Source organism: Populus trichocarpa, chromosome 12, assembly GCF_000002775.5.
Source record: "Populus trichocarpa isolate Nisqually-1 chromosome 12, P.trichocarpa_v4.1, whole genome shotgun sequence".
Classification (NCBI taxonomy): Eukaryota; Viridiplantae; Streptophyta; class Magnoliopsida; order Malpighiales; family Salicaceae; genus Populus; species Populus trichocarpa.
In genome coordinates, this window is record NC_037296.2 from 4,230,124 (window position 1) to 4,246,173 (window position 16,050).

At 33.8% G+C, this 16,050-nt stretch overlaps 2 protein-coding genes and 1 non-coding gene across 5 annotated transcripts; 1 reads left to right on the forward strand and 2 right to left on the reverse strand.

Moving 5' to 3' along the window:
• The first annotated feature begins 1,524 nt into the window (after positions 1-1,524).
• Positions 1,525-6,505, forward strand: LOC7493488 (ERAD-associated E3 ubiquitin-protein ligase component HRD3A). Its single transcript, XM_002317833.4, has 6 exons — positions 1,525-2,138; positions 2,230-2,721; positions 3,460-3,675; positions 4,549-4,872; positions 4,984-5,226; positions 5,804-6,505. Exons 1-6 carry the CDS (start codon positions 1,578-1,580, stop codon positions 6,014-6,016), a joined length of 2,049 nt encoding a protein of 682 aa, XP_002317869.3. The 5' UTR covers positions 1,525-1,577; the 3' UTR covers positions 6,017-6,505.
• Positions 6,506-6,637: 132 nt separating this feature from the next.
• Positions 6,638-13,031, reverse strand: LOC7486722 (protection of telomeres protein 1b). 3 transcript variants are annotated; one of them, XM_024581961.2, is made up of 11 exons: positions 12,794-12,941; positions 12,619-12,693; positions 12,371-12,507; positions 11,692-11,878; positions 10,965-11,029; positions 10,756-10,844; positions 10,013-10,297; positions 9,815-9,891; positions 9,635-9,693; positions 8,622-8,771; positions 6,638-7,058 (listed from the first exon to the last, which is right to left on the reverse strand). In XM_024581961.2, exons 3-11 carry the CDS (start codon positions 12,437-12,439, stop codon positions 6,837-6,839), a joined length of 1,203 nt encoding a protein of 400 aa, XP_024437729.1. In that variant the 5' UTR covers positions 12,440-12,507; positions 12,619-12,693; positions 12,794-12,941; the 3' UTR covers positions 6,638-6,836. The 3 variants fall into 3 exon arrangements, with proteins under 3 accessions (XP_024437729.1, XP_024437727.1, XP_052301804.1); XM_024581959.2 differs by lacking the exon at positions 12,619-12,693 and having other exon boundaries at positions 12,794-13,028; XM_052445844.1 differs by lacking the exon at positions 12,619-12,693 and having other exon boundaries at positions 6,933-7,058; positions 8,545-8,771; positions 12,794-13,031.
• On the reverse strand, positions 12,601-12,713 carry LOC112323699 (small nucleolar RNA snoR113). Its single transcript, XR_002977190.1, has one exon. It is a non-coding gene; the product is annotated as a small nucleolar RNA snoR113 (small nucleolar RNA).
• Positions 13,032-16,050: the final 3,019 nt, after the last annotated feature.

The following is a 16,050-nucleotide window of genomic DNA, read 5'->3' on the forward strand; positions in this document are numbered from 1 at the left end:
TAAAATTGAAAATACAAAAAAGTTCTCGAACAAAAGATGTATTTTCTTAACTTTTAAGGGTGACAAAGTAATTTTAATATATATAAAAAACATAAATTTATTAAATTATAATGATCAATTGAAAAATGATATTTTAATTTTCTAGAAAAGACAATTATATTGCCGCAGCAGATAAAATAGTTAATGTCTTACTTGAATCCATACGTTTCTCCTCACATGCCAAAAAAAAAAAAAAATTCTTTTAGATTTTTTTAATTTAAATTGAGTTCTTTTATTAAACTTAATGAAAATTGATTTAGTCAATTAAATGGTTGGCTTTAATTTATCCTTTGCATTAATCATTTTTAAAAAATCCAGTTTTTCTTAAAAATATTAAATTAAAATTATTATAATTTTAAAAAACATTTTAAAATAATAATATTTTAATTTACTTGCCCAATATGCGAGAAGGGGCTGTTATACACGCATGGTCTTATAACTATTAACAATATTTTAAAAAACGTGGGGAAAATACTGTAGTTTTTACCACGCCTGTACTTATATATTATAATTATAATTATAATAATATAATAATAATAACATATACTAAAATACTCTGAGCTATTTTTTTTCTTTTTAATTTTTTTGTGGTTTTTTTTGTGGTTTTTTTTTTGTATTTTATGCCTTTATGGGTTTTTTTTTTGCCTTTTTCTTTGTGTTTTTTCTTTTAATAATTTTTTTTTAATTTAGTTTGTTAATGTTAATTTGTTTTATTTAGTTATCAGATTTTCATGACACGGATTCCAAGTTTGACGGGTTAACTCAGAATTTTTTTTTTTTGCTATTTTTCTTTTTAATTAATTTTTTTCATTTAGTTTATTTGTTAATATTAATTTTTTTTCTATTTAATTATCAGACTTTCATGACATGTATTTCGGGCTTGACAGGTTAACCTAGTTTAACGGTTTAACTTAGTTAACCCATCAATTGTTTTTATATATTTAGTTATCAAACTTTCAAGACGTGAATCCCAGGCTTGACGAGTTAACTTGGTTTGAAGGGTTAACCCAGTTAATTCATATTTTTTTCTTTTTCTTCATTAGTTTTTTTTCTTCCTATTGTTTTTTTTTCTTTGGTTTTTTTTTCATTAATCTATTTAATTATCATATTTTATGACACGACCTTGCAGCCAGACTCACATCCAAGGCTATTGAGTCTGGTATTCCAGCTAAACTCACTTAAATTTAGGTCAGGCAAATTTAATGTTATTATTAATATTATAAATATTACTTTTAGATCAGACATTACAGTCAAATCCAAAATTTTTAAATATAGTTTTACAGAAATACCTAACACTTTTAGATCTTAATTTTTTTTTTTATTTTTTCATAAAAAAAAGGGCGTATATCTAGTGTAATTCATATAATTTTAGCAAGAGCATACTGCTAACGTGGCATGTAGTCATTGGCTATCCAACAAGAGTTGACGTGGCAACTGCCTAGCAAAACTATACATAGCGAGAAACACCTTCTTGTCTCCCTCCCTCTCTCTTTGTGAATCAAAAATCGAAATAGAAAATAAAATAAAATAAAATAAAAATGCAGAGACACAAACTCACACTCTCTCTTCTAATTTTCTCTCTCCTCCCACTCTCTCTCCACGCCCGCCAGTACTTTCTCATCCTCTCTCAAGAAGACCTCAAAGACATCCCTTCCTCCCCAACCACTACCTCCTCCGATGTGGACCCCAATGAGTCTCCACCCGAGTGGGACGAGTTCGGCGACTCTGACTCCAAACCCGAACACGAACTCGACCCTGGCTCCTGGCGCCCGATCTTCGAACCCGACGCCACCACATCCTCCACCTCTGCATCGAAACTCGATCCGGAGATGGAGCAGTACTACTCCGCCGTGGAGAAGATGTTTTCGGCTGTGAGTGACAGTGAGGTTAAGGTTGTGGAGGAAGCAGTGGCGGAAATTGAGGAATTGGCGACGGTGAAGGGGAATTCCCATGCCCAATCGGTTTTAGGGTTTTTGTATGGATTAGGGCAAATTAAAGAGAGGGATAAAGCTAAGGCTTTTTTGTATCATCACTTTGCAGCCGATGGAGGCAGTTTGCAGTCTAAATCAGCTCTTGCCTACACGTATTACCGGCAGCAGGTGAGCTAATTTAACTTGCTTGATTTGATAATGGATTATTTACTGTTTATTTGCTTTTTTATAATGGTTTGTATTGTTGTTTGGTTTTCAGATGTATGAAAATGCGGTTAAATTATATGCGGAATTAGCAGAAGTAGCAGTAAATAGTTTTTTGATTTCGAAGGATTCCCCGGTGATTGAACCGGTTAGGATACATAATGGGGCCGAGGAGAATAAAGAGGCTTTGAGGAAATCACGAGGGGAGGATGACGATGTGTTCCAGATTTTGGAATATCAAGCTCAAAAGGGGAATGCGGGAGCAATGTTTAAAATTGGGTATTTTCACTACTTTGGATTGAGAGGATTGAGGCGTGATCATGCCAAAGCTTTGGCATGGTTTTCAAAGGCTGTAGAGAAAGGGGAACCCAGGTCAATGGAACTTCTTGGTGAAATATATGCCCGGGGAGCTGGAGTTGAGAGGAACTATACTAAAGCGCTTGAATGGCTTACACTTGCTGCACAACAGCAGCTTTATTCGGCTTATAATGGCATGGGGTATTTGTATGTCAAGGGTTATGGAGTGCAAAAGAAGAACTACAGTAAAGTAAGTTAATTCTGTTTCCCTTTTCATCATACTGCTGAATGTAGCTTTCTTTGTTAATATTTTGTGAATAGAAGACTGGATTGCATGCTTGCCTGATTTGGTCTACTCGTGTCGTGCATGGTTTCCTCTTTGATATGGCCATTCCCTTAGTCAATTGAATTTGGTTGATAGGCCAAGCTTGCAGTTTCGGATCCAGCTAATTAAGTTGCGAATTTATTCTTCCCCTCTTACATTGAAATTTTTTTATTTAAATCCTCAATCTGTTTTATATAGCTTAGCTTGGATTACTTTGATATCTAAATAATTGTGTTAAGATTTAGTTGACTAGATATATTTTGGCACCAATTACATCAAGAATTTGTTGAGGTTAGGGGCCTGATATGGTTTTCTTTAGCTGTTTTATATTCATGCATGGGAGCTTTTGTACCTTAAGTGGCCATTTTTCCATGAAATGATTAAAGTCTTGACCTTGCAACCACAAGGGTGCAAGTTTGAGTTTTGAGAGGAGTCATTGTAAGAAAAAATGCTGAAGGGTCTGTCCCCAAATTCTCTTTTGGGGTGATGATTGAGTAGCCTCTGAACATTCTGTATCAATGCAGTGTATGTGTACTGTATGCTCATCTCAAATCTCTAATGTATCTTCTTTGTATTTGCCTGCATGTGGTAAATGTTCTTTTATTGGATAGTTTCAGAATATGCATCAAACCTATTCTTTTTTTCTTTTCTTTTTTGTTACAGGCAAAAGAATACTTTGAGAGGGCTGCTGACCATGAAGATGCTGGTGGGCACTATAACCTTGGAGTAATGCATCTTAAAGGGATTGGAGTAAAGAGAGATGTACGTTTGGCATGCCAGTATTTTATAGTAGCTGCTAACGCAGGTCAACCAAAGGCATTTTACCAGCTGGCAAAGATGTTTCATATGGGGGTGGGGCTTAAAAAGAATCTTCTTATGGTAAATTCAATTTCTTTACCTTTCAATCTTCCTACCCAAGCTCCTTATTACAATGTGTAAGAACTTTTTGTGTGCTTTCTCTTTTTCCTTTTGCCTCCATAGCTCTATATCTTATTAATAAATTTTTTTGTTGGTGTCAGACTTCCACTGTCAATTAGTGAAGGATCAACCAGATTGCTTTAGTGTCTGTTCGGTTATTTTCTCACTGCTTTCTGAATCCTTGCTTCTGATGGGCATTGTCTTTGTCGATAATTGCTAGGTTCATTAAAGCACTTATATTAGGAAAATTTAGCGACATAATACCAAGTTCAAAACAATATCTCCATGCAAGCTATTGCGAGTCTAGTTGCTAATTTGTTAATAGGTCAGGTTATTGATCATATTCCTTGCAGATCCCCCATAAATGTGTATTCGAGCCACATTCTGAAGACATTGAATACCTAATAAGTTCAATCGAAGTATATAATGTATATTGCCAAGGTAGTTTTTTTGGGACCTATGGGATCTAGTATTTTGGAGAACTGTCAAAAGTGGATGAGTTTGTTTTAAGCTTTAATCTCTAAATCATCTCACTTGTGTAACTTGGGAAGCTCCCCAATACAATTTGAACAGTAGGTCGTTGGTTTCTGTTCATTGAATTCTTTTATGTTTCTCAGCTCCTTTTAATTTGAGGTCAATTTGCATGTTATCCCACCACCTTCCTACTGATGAAGTGAGATTGTGGGATCAGATTTTTTTTTTATCTTTGTGAAATGTATGTATGCCTTTTGACCCTGCACTTCTATCTATTGGTGTATGTTGCAAACAGTTTTGAAATGTGCCAACCAACACTTGTATCCATTCATTTTACAAGAAAGTTTTACTTTTTTCCAGGCTACTGCATTATACAAACTAGTAGCAGAACGGGGCCCGTGGAACTCCTTGTCTAGATGGGCATTGGAGTCATACCTAAAAGGTGATGTGGGCAAAGCATTCCTGTTGTATTCAAGGATGGCTGAGCTGGGCTATGAAATTGCACAAAGTAATGCTGCATGGATTCTTGACAAATATGCAGAGGGTAGCATGTGTATGGGGGAATCTGGGTTTTGTACAGACTCGGAAAGACACCAGCGTGCCCATTTTTTGTGGTGGCAAGCTTCAGAACAGGGCAATGAACATGCTGCTTTGCTTATTGGCGATGCGTATTACTATGGTAGGGTACGTGTCCTGTCTTTCACAATTTCGAAGTTTTTTGTTGCTTTTTTGGTTCATTTTCTGATTAGTTTTTTCATCCTAAAACTTTCCTTAACTCTTTCCTCCTTTTCTTAGGGTACTGAGAGGGATTATGAACGAGCGGCAGAGGCTTACATGCATGCCAAATCGCAATCTAATGCGCAAGCTATGTTCAATCTTGGTTACATGCATGAACATGGTCAAGGACTTCCACTCGACCTTCATCTTGCTAAGCGTTACTATGACCAAGCTCTTGAGATCGATCCTGCAGCAAAGTTACCTGTCACACTAGCCCTCGCAAGCTTGTGGATAAGAAAGAACTATGCAGACAGTTTCATGGTCAGTTTATTTATCTGCTTTTCATGCTTGTCTTCTTTAAGCATAGAAGTGAAAATTAGATGATGGTGCAAATTAGACATCTGCTTCTATCAATTGATTAGAATTCCTATGCATACATGAGCTGGGCATGTTCCTCCACTATTGCCCTATTAAATGTTTCAGCCAGTGATTGTTTTGATGCTCTGAGTATTATAACCACTGGAAAATCTAGTCCTAACTTGCTAAAGCTTGTTGGGACATGCATCTTTCACAAAAGTTAAGAAATGAATAATGAGGACCTGATATGCATTTTTATTCAATCATTAAAATCATGTAGTTTACTGCTTGAAATAGCATGTTTTTGTTGCTGATCAGAAACTCCCCACCCCTTGGGTCTCTTGTGGTTTGGTAAGAATCACTATGAAAATATTTCATCCAATGAAAATGAGGTTTGGACATAATGCTTTCTATTGGAGGGCATGGGCAGAAGATGATCCTTGTAGTCAATCATAATTAGTTTGGTTGTCAGGGTTGAGTTTTGGAATTTTGTTATAATACTTTGACTAACTGATCCAAGGATTCTTTGTCTCTATATTAGGTACATGTAATTGATTCATTGCCTGGAGTCTATCCAAAAATCAAAGCATGGGTGGAGAATATTATCCTGGAAGAAGGAAACGCAGCAATACTTACTCTTTTTGTCTGTCTGCTTACGGTTCTCTATTTTCGTGAACGGCAACGAAGGAATGCTGCTGTTGAGGTTGGCATACAAGGCCAACATATCCATCATGCACCTGCTGCGCTCAATTAGTCGGCAGCTCGCCATGATCTTCAGAAACGCAAGGTTTTGTTAGTGCTCATCTGTGGAAAGCTAAAGTTCATATTGCAGTTGTGTTGTCACCTGGGGAGAGGCCAAAATTCACATTGCAATGTTATGTACAGGGGTTTAGATCTCTATCAAAACAGATGCCTTGTTTCAGGCAAACATTGTACCATACAGAGACGGAAGAGCAGAAATAAGACATGCTCTGTCTCGCATGTGGAAAGACATGCTTTGTTTCAGGCAACATTGTATTCATCACAGGATTATCTGACGCCATATTTAATAGGCAGACAGGCATGTTTGTTGTGCTACGTGCAACATTCGTTTACACTACAGATACATTGTTTCATACAAGAATTCTGCTTGTTATGAGCAAGGATTTCGGGGTAATGTTGTGCAACGAATAGCCAAAACTGATCTTAGTGTCCTTTTTTTCTCCTGGCTGCAAAATGAATATCAAGCTGACTGGTTTCCCCATCTCTCTGGACAAGCTGTGGTCATTCTCTTTGTTATTTCATCAGCAAGCTTTCTCTACAGTGCGCGCATGATTCCCCTTCTATTGATTTTGAACCTCCCTTACAAAACTATGAATATAATAACACCACTGTATTACAAGGAAATTTTATATTATACATAAAACTTCACTGGCTCGGAGTAGCTCCACCCAACACTACAAGCCCTAAGCAGAGTATGTGATGATACCGCTACCAAACTATTTACAAATACAGATAGCTCAATACAGTGTTAAAATCCTAAGTACACATAAATAAAAAAAATGCCAGCGTATCAACCAGTAGCTGACCCTCTGTTAAGCTCCTTCCGCAAGCTTGGTACCGAAAATTCTATATTGCCTACTTCCCCAAATGTCATTTTTGTCTAGGTAATAGGATTTCAAGCAACACTGCACCCATGGTGGATTTCTGGACGCAGGATTGGTTCCCTTGCCATCATTATTTGCAGCCACTCCAAGCAATTTGTCTCGCTTCCTTGTCAACACATCAATCGACGGGTTACCATCAAAAAATTTCTCCTACCAAGGATGAAGATGGCAAAATATAAAGCTTGGTCACATGAGGAGCAAAAACCACTGTAGAGTATAGAACATTAAACCAGTTTTGACCAGCACATTAAAGAATTTTAAATCATTCATTAGAAAATAGTCATATGTCTGCTCCGTGGGATGAAATGAGGAACAGATGATACAGGAGCATATATCGTTGAGGCTCTTGAAGGAGTCTTCTTTTACCCATTTTTTAACAAACATGTTACTTTCACATATTTCAATCAAGAATTATTTGCATTTTGCAATAAACTGTAGTTTCTACCAAAACAAATTAAGGTAAACCTATAGGCTCTACAAGGAAAGAAACCCAGTTCTCGACTCCAGCTCAACTTAACTTGCCCACAATCACATGCAGAAAAAAATACTTACCCGTGCCCCCATCCTAAACCAATTAGAGTTAGCTACATGGATCATTCCTCCAGTTTTGTTAGAAGCTAAACACTTTATAAGTTGTTATGACATTGAATCACTCTATCACTTCCACTCAGGTTTTTTCTATTTCAAGTCAGCTACTCCACTCTCTTCTCTCCCTTGAAACTTCAGTCGGTCATTCTTGCAGTCTTCCTCAATGGTACATCAAGAGACCAAAAATAAATGAGGCTGAAGGACTTCCCTTAAAAAGATTCACCTCTAAACCTTAAAAGAAACATGGGAATTTTGCATAACACTGTTCACAAAGAAATACCAACATAATCAGGATCTAGATTCTGAAAGCATTTTTGTATACATCACAAAATGGCCTGAAAGTTAGTTTGCAGACCATTCTGAAATCAAAGCCTGCTGCTTGTGTTACAGTAGGTAACTTTGTTGGCAAAGAAATACCAACATGATCAGGACCTAGATTGTGAGAACATTTTTGCCTACATCACAAAATGGCCTGAAGATGACCTTGCAGGCCATTCTGAAATGGCCTGCTGCTTGTGTTACGGTAGAAGTTTAACTTAATCGAGACTGAGAAGACATGTAAAGCAAGAGAGAAACTGGAGAGAGAATACACAATAGTGGGACCAAAATGCATTAGTCCAAAAGTTACTAGTTGAAATGTACATATTCTTTCTACCCACAGATCTTATATATTAAAAAGGTAGTGAAAAAGGTGCTTTATCCTATCAAATAAAGGGGGCTAACAAACATGTCCCCGGACAATCTGACCCGGTAATTTATCCTGATCAATGTGCACAAAAAGAAAAATTCACTACAATAGACCCAATCTCATACTTTTTGTCCATTATGCAAAACAACCAAAATTTTAATCGTTTTTTCTAAATTGCAAAAAATTAAAAGTTTTATGTTAAAGTTTTAGATTATTTATTTTCAATGAGTGCTTAATTTTATATTCATTTAATTTAAAAGATAAATTAAAACTTGTATTGTTTAGATTAACAGACAACAAAAATGGGACATCATATATCAATTGAGAAATATAGATGATATATCAAGGTATTATACTCACATGCATGATTACATGAATAATATGCCAATATTGTCAAGATAATAGCAGGTTGAGTAGTAGTAAGAGAATGTCTGTACCCCATCTTCAGCATAGATGAAAGCATGAATTCTGGCAGTTGGATCCTCTATGGTTAGTCTAATTCTGTACGTCCCATGATGAGAGAAGTCCTCAGCACGCCATGGAAATGCAGCCACTACTCTAATTATGCACTTGAATCTAGCAGTTGCCTGCAAGGTTTAAAGTCAAGCAAGTGGTGTCAAGCTGTCTGTAGCCCACATATTCCCTTTTTTGTGTTCCCTGAGCCAGCTTCTATTTTCCATCAAAATGGAATTTATCATTTACAGGAATGTATGGTTGGCTCACTGTCATCACGCAAAAGAACTATCTTGTGCTAGAAGTGTTTTCTAATGTGTTGAGATGCCAGCCTAATGCTTCACAAAATTGCAACAGCTGACAGCCTAAACATGAAAAATACAAACAGAGAACACTCTTGCCACTGCCTAAAACACCAAGAGCCAGGTGCATCTCCAAAAATTTCTAGAATCACCTACTTTGGTTTTTAGGATTAATATTTAATCTGAAGTGCCAACTTTTGCAGGCTAATTTTAATTCCAGTAAATATTATCCTGAAAGGAAAAAAGAAGAACAAAACAAAAAAAAGGCCAGGGCAGCATAGTTCATGTAGTACAGACAAGACTTCAATTAAAACTCCCCAAAACATCCTGTTTTAAGCCAGAAGGATGGATGGGGAGAACCTCGGTAACATACCTTCCTCTTTTTTTCACGTGAGACTATAAAGGCTGGAAGTTTTAACATTGCACTGGAACATGGCCATGGTCATGGCCCCTGCTATGAACAGTTTAAAAATGCAATTAACTGCAGTTTAAACATGGCCATGGTCATGGCCCCTGCTATTTTATTATGGTACTAATTCTCTTACAGGAGAGTGACCACTAAACAATCCCCTGGCTGAGGATGAACAGTCCAACAAACAGTGGGGAGGGATACTATTGTTTGTGAAAGTTAAGATTAATAGACATCATCTGAAAACATGAAAATGAACTGGTTAGCATACAGACAAATATCCTACCTCTGAATAGGTGAGAACATCCATTAACGTAACAAATGGCATGTGGTCATAGTCAACCTCTGAATAGGGGGGGAAGGACAAGTGTGAATAAATCATCACCATCATAGAGCTTCTAAGCATAGAGAAAATGAGAAAATGAAGCAAACACGGAAATCATATAAGAAGTCAACAATGTCAAACCTGTAATTTGTGAACACCATGGAAAGCACCAATATGGGATGCGCCCTAATTTCAGCGACAAACGCTCATTGTATGACCTTACTTACATGGATACATAAAGGAGAAGCAATATCAATTTTGAATTCTCCATTAAAAACATGCAATGTTCAATTGCACTTATATTTGAAATATGTATTATATAAACAAACATATAAATACCTTTGGCACGCTAAGACGAAATGGTCTTCATTTGACAAATATCTAAGCTTTGTGAAAGGTGTCAACACACCACACCACAGTCCTGCATGCACTTCACAGAGTATGCTGATGAACTTTACCCATTCACCTGTATTGAGCAGGTGGAGAACATGCTTCTGATTGACTTTGTCGATGATTACCCGTAATATTGTTCCAACAGTAGGAAATGTACGTAATAAATCTCTAGACAAAGGAGGCGAGGGTTCCAACTGTAAAGGAAGTTGTTCATCCATTTTGTGCTCTGGACTGTGATTCAATTCAGAATAACTACATCAGCAATTCTTATAATGACTATCAGGGAATAATGACAAATATACAAAAAGAACATGAAAAAATAATCATATCTGGATAAGAACCATATCAGTATATTAAAATAACAGAACACAAACAGAAAAGCCCAAGTGAAAAATCAAAAAATCTCAAAGTCCAAAACCCAAACCAAATCCCGATGTCCAAAAACACCCAAAATCCAAAGTTCAGACTCAAAATCAAGCCCAAAATGATCAAAGGGCATGAAAGAGAAAGAAAAAATGTAAATAGAGTTGGAGAACAAGCAGTGAACAAACCCATGTTTTTTTATTATAATGATAATTTAACAAAACCCAGATGGAATAAAGAATCCAATGGCAATAGCTGTGCTCTGAAATAACTAATCAATAAAGTAAATATCCACAGCTCTAACATGTTAGCTCATATCAACTCACTTTGTATTAATGCTGATTGGTGGAGAATCTGTTCCATCCCAAACAAGCGCCATCCACTCATTCTTGGCAATCTCACAAACATGAAGTATCTTAACAAGGTGAGAACCATTTATCAGCAGTAGGAATAATGAAAAGGATTGCGGAGAAAAATTAAGGTCCACTCTGGTTACTCATATGTACTAAAAGGATACAAAAAATCCTAGGCTCACCTTGCAAACCAAATTAGCATGCTGTCCTTCCCTCATCTCTCTCAGGAAGGAGAACGTATTTACTCCTATCAAAAACAAAACATTAAAAAAGCTTTTTACGATGATAACAGGCATGATTTGAAGCAAAGCATTCTGGCAGAAGGATGGATGGCTTCCATATGCATGAATACTCAACAAATTCAACACCCCCCCCCCCCCCCCCAACACACACACACACACACTAAATACATCGGTGCTTCCAAGTCAAGCATCTCAGTTATGATTCCAATTAAAAAGATGCTGGGATATGTAGAAAAACAATGCTGACATCAGAATGCAAATAAAACAGTGACCCAAGAGTTTGTCATATCGAATTAAGGTTAGACTCATGCCCAGTCCACTAAATTTTGGTGAATGCTTTTGACCTTATACATCACCTTAGTCATTGGAGTTAGAGGGCTGACATGCACATGAACATCAACCCTCAATGATTTACTCCTTGACCTCATTTCTTTCATGAATCATAGAACATGCACTTTTTTACTTGTTTAGAAATCCTCAAAATCCAAAACCACATCTTTTCCAATAATCTCATGATTACAAACATTAATCTTAATGAGAATCAGCACACTTAATTTTGGTTCTCAACAAAACACAGGATACCAGTTAAGTGCAATTTATTGATGCAAATATGGATATTCCAAAAATGATTTTTTTTCTCATCAGTAAAGTGTACTCCCGAGTGTACCTTCATCAACATGAAAGTCAACCAACCATTTTCTCATGCCTGCTATAAACTTCGAGTCATGGTCTCTTGGACGAAATAATGAACATTGATAAGGTAGGAAGTCTTCACCATTTTTTCCTTCATATAACGCAAAAGAAGAAAATTTTTTATTGAAAAGAGCATAGACACCATCGTTGTGAGTTTTCATCTGCCAAAACAAAATGCCATATATTTCAGCATGCTAGAAGTTAAACACCATTAAGTTCATAAGAGGTCCTACAAGTATGAATAACACCAGTTTTAACCTAAAAGACAACAAAAATCTAGAAAAAGACAAGAATTTCATTTAAATTATCAGAAACCAAAGCCAAATGATAGGTGTTCACCCTATTACAACATGGAGTATCTATCAAAAAATAAAACAAAAGCAGCTTCAATTCCCTCAAAACAAATTCAACTAAATATTATTCACCAAACCAAATCGATAATGTAACACTTCACATGAAATTCCATGCTAGATCTGCAGGTTCCTCTAAGCTTAGGATGGGAAACGAGATGGTAAAAGTTTCAGTTTTTCCTCTAAGCTTTCCGTGGTCGTAGATCTGCAGCGGAAAGACTTAGGCATATCCGTAATCCTAATGCAAATAAAAAAAAATAACATTGGAGTATTTTTATACTACATAAGATCATATATGTCTACCACGACACGAGAAAGTTGAATTATATCTCCAGGCGACCCAACAGTAGGCAGATTTTCCATATGTGCCATGAAAAAGTTGACCGGAATTCCAGGCTTCGGGTATGATTCATCAACTATTTTCACTGAACAAAAAAAATCTGCAAGCAGTAACCAATTTGTAAACATGTGTACTGGAAATAAAAAGTCCATAATATGAACAAGAATTTGTAAAAATTGAAAGGAAAAAAAAAGTGGCTCAGAACAGACACCTTAACTTGAGAAGTTCATCAATCTCCCGCCAACCATGAAAACAATAATTTTCTGGTAGCGGCCGTAAGTCCGGCCTTTATTATCATCATCGCCACTCAAAATCAGTTTTTTTTTTAATTAAATGAAGAAAAACTGAATTAGGAGATTTTGTAAAGAAAAAAAAGGTGGCCGTACCGGTTCCTCTGGTGGTTTTGGGGAAACCGAGCTCGATAACAACGCCGATTAGATTGACTTTCTGGTTGATTGCAGAAATGGCGTCTTTTATTTTCAGAAACTTGTAGTCGTCTCTCTCTCCCATTTCTTCCTCTCTCTCACACACTCCCTATCGTGCTTGTTATGTGCTCCCTCTATATTTTTAGGGTTTTTGTGGATGGAGGGAGACGCAATTTTCTGATGAGGATTCAATTTGAAGGATGTTTTACATTTTTATCCTCGTTAAGAGTCCGTATGAAAAAAAGTGGAGATAGAGGAGGATACATGTCATTCGTTTGTTATAAAATGATAAAAATTGATTTTATAAATAATTTATAAAATTATTTTTTCATTTGTTTTAAAATGATAAAATTTATTTTATAAATAATTTATAAAATTATTTTATATTATTATTCTAACGAAGCGCCTTTTTTTTTCTCCTATAACACTAACCAATCAACTTATATTCATTGTTCTGGCATTTTGGTTTAAGTTGTTTTTAAAATAAAAAATCATTAAAAATATTTAAAATTATTAATTTAGTATTTTTTTTAATTGCATTATAAAAAAAAAATATATATATATATATATTGTGTATTTATTACTTTATACTTTTCTTATTCATTTTTTTATTGTAACGGATGCATCATTTTTTTTTCTTGTCTTCAATTTTTTATAAAATAAATAGTTTTTTTTCTTTAGATCTTTTTTGAAAAAAAATATTATTTTTTATTATTTACACTTGAAATATTTATCACCTTACACTTTATTCTATTTATATCATTCTTTTTATTTTTATCTTCATTATTTTGTAATTTTTTCTTTTTTTTCCTTACATTTGTTTTTGATCAATTATTGTACAAAGACTAAAAAAAATCGTGTTTCACTGAAACAATTACAATATTATTTAATTTTTCTACTACATTAAAAATTAACTTAAGATCTTATATATTTTTATTAACATATATTATGTTCACTTTATTTTATTATATATATTAGTTTTTTTATTCACAATTATAAATTTTACTTAATATCAAAAAACATATCGATAACATTTACACTTGTTTTTTTGCGTTAGAAAAGAATTTTTTTGGCCTATAGCAAGACGAGTTGAATAAACTCTTTAAAACTATTTTTTGCATTTATTGGCACAATACTTCTTAATTTATTGAATTAAATATATGCATATGTTTTTATTTATGATTATGATTTTTTTTTGTAAAAACAATGCATTGGAAAAGCCTACATATTTTTCTTTACCGAAAAAACTATTTAACCCACAACAAAACACGGGTCAAATAGTTAATAATATACTAATTGAAAAAACTTTTAGAAGCCTGAAAATAATTATATAACTAGGGCTTTTTATAATATTAAAATCAAATCAAACTTACCATGAAAAATATGAAAAGGAAATCATTTATAAATAATTAATTTAAAAGATGAGATTTGACGATGAAATCTCTGTAATTGTGCAATAAGTGTGAAAGTGGTGATTATTAGTGGAGTAGAGTTGTAATATTTGATAATTGTTGAAGTAGTTTATATTTGTAATTCTAATGAAAAAGTATGTTGCATTTTGATACACGCCTGAGCATGATTGTTCACAAGACAACATAAAAACGTTAAATTGTATAATTTATTTCATTTAATATAACAAAACATGATTTTTCTTTTTTAAAATAAAAATTTAAGAGCTATAAACAATATTAATTTAAAAGGTTTGCCTAAAAAAAACACAATCATTTTTACATATGCAATGAAGAATCACAGTCGTGACTATTTGAAAAAATTTAATTTTTATTTTATTTTTTTTAATTTTAAATTAATATTTTTTGGTGTTTTCATATCATTTTAATGCGTTAATATCAAAAATAATTTTTTAAAAATAAAAAAATATTATTTTAATGCATTTTCAAGTTAAAAGCACTTAAAAAGCAACCGCAATTACATTTTAAACAGACATGCAATATTGATAATAATTGCAATAATACTTTAAATTCGCAACTCTTCTAAAACAAAAATTACACAGGTGAGAGTAGTGATTTTGTTATTATGCAAATATTGTATTACACCAAACAATTAATTTGAACAACAATCTCAAGCTAATATCCCATATTAATTGCTTAGTTGCATGCAATATATATTTTTCATTGAATTAATATATTTTTTTGCACGTATTAAACTAAAAGTAATTAAAGTATTTTTTATTGTTATTAAAAATAGCAATGTATAAAAGCATATCGATTTTAAGTGCAAAATTGAAATATGTATAGTTTCATCCATAGTTTTAAAACCCGGCCGACCTGGGGCTGAAACCGGACCGGATTGAAGAAAAAACAAAGAAAGGAAAAACCCGGTATGACCGGCAAGACCGGTCAAAAACAGTTACAACCTGTTGACTTTTGTTTTTTTTATACTAAAATGATGTCGTTTCGATTTAAAGGAAAAACCCGGTATGACCCGGCAAGACACGGTTAAAAACAGTTATAACCTGTTGACTTTTGTTTTTTTTTATTAAAACGATGTCATTTCGATTTAAAAATAAATAAATTGACCCGGGCGACCCGGTCAAAACCCGGAATCCTAGCCTTAGACTGAGCCGAGTCTAAAAGCTATGGTTTTATTACTAATGTGAGAGTATTATGAAAAACTTTGGATAGAAAATATAAGGTTGAAGATGGTGGCATAAAAACAATTCCTAGTCTATAAAATACTTGATTTCAAGATGATTGGATTTAAATATTGCATCAAGTTAAATTCAAGAAATTCAATTTATCCTATATAATATTCACGTCAAATGAATTCTTTTGAGTGAATCTTTTTATATATGGTTATTATTATTGAGAAATTATTATTATAATTGAAAAATTATTTTAAATATAAGTAAAAAAAATATGAGTTAAATATCTCATTTCAAATTAAGGATATAAGACAGAAGACATACGTAAAACTATAAATTGTTTGAGAGGAGAGAAAATTCTCCTTTAATACTGATGATTAAACAAACGGTGAAGTCACATGATGAAAAAATAAAATAAAATAAAATAAAAAGTATGCTGTGAAGGGTCAAGGCATAACTAGATATTTTCATATCTAGTTAGTGTCATAAATTTATATTTTATTTAAATCTAATATAAATATTTTTTGAGTTGATAATATAACTATTCCATGATAATTTTTAATTTGAATGAAATAAAATTAATATTCTACAATTAAATTATCATAAATATAAAATA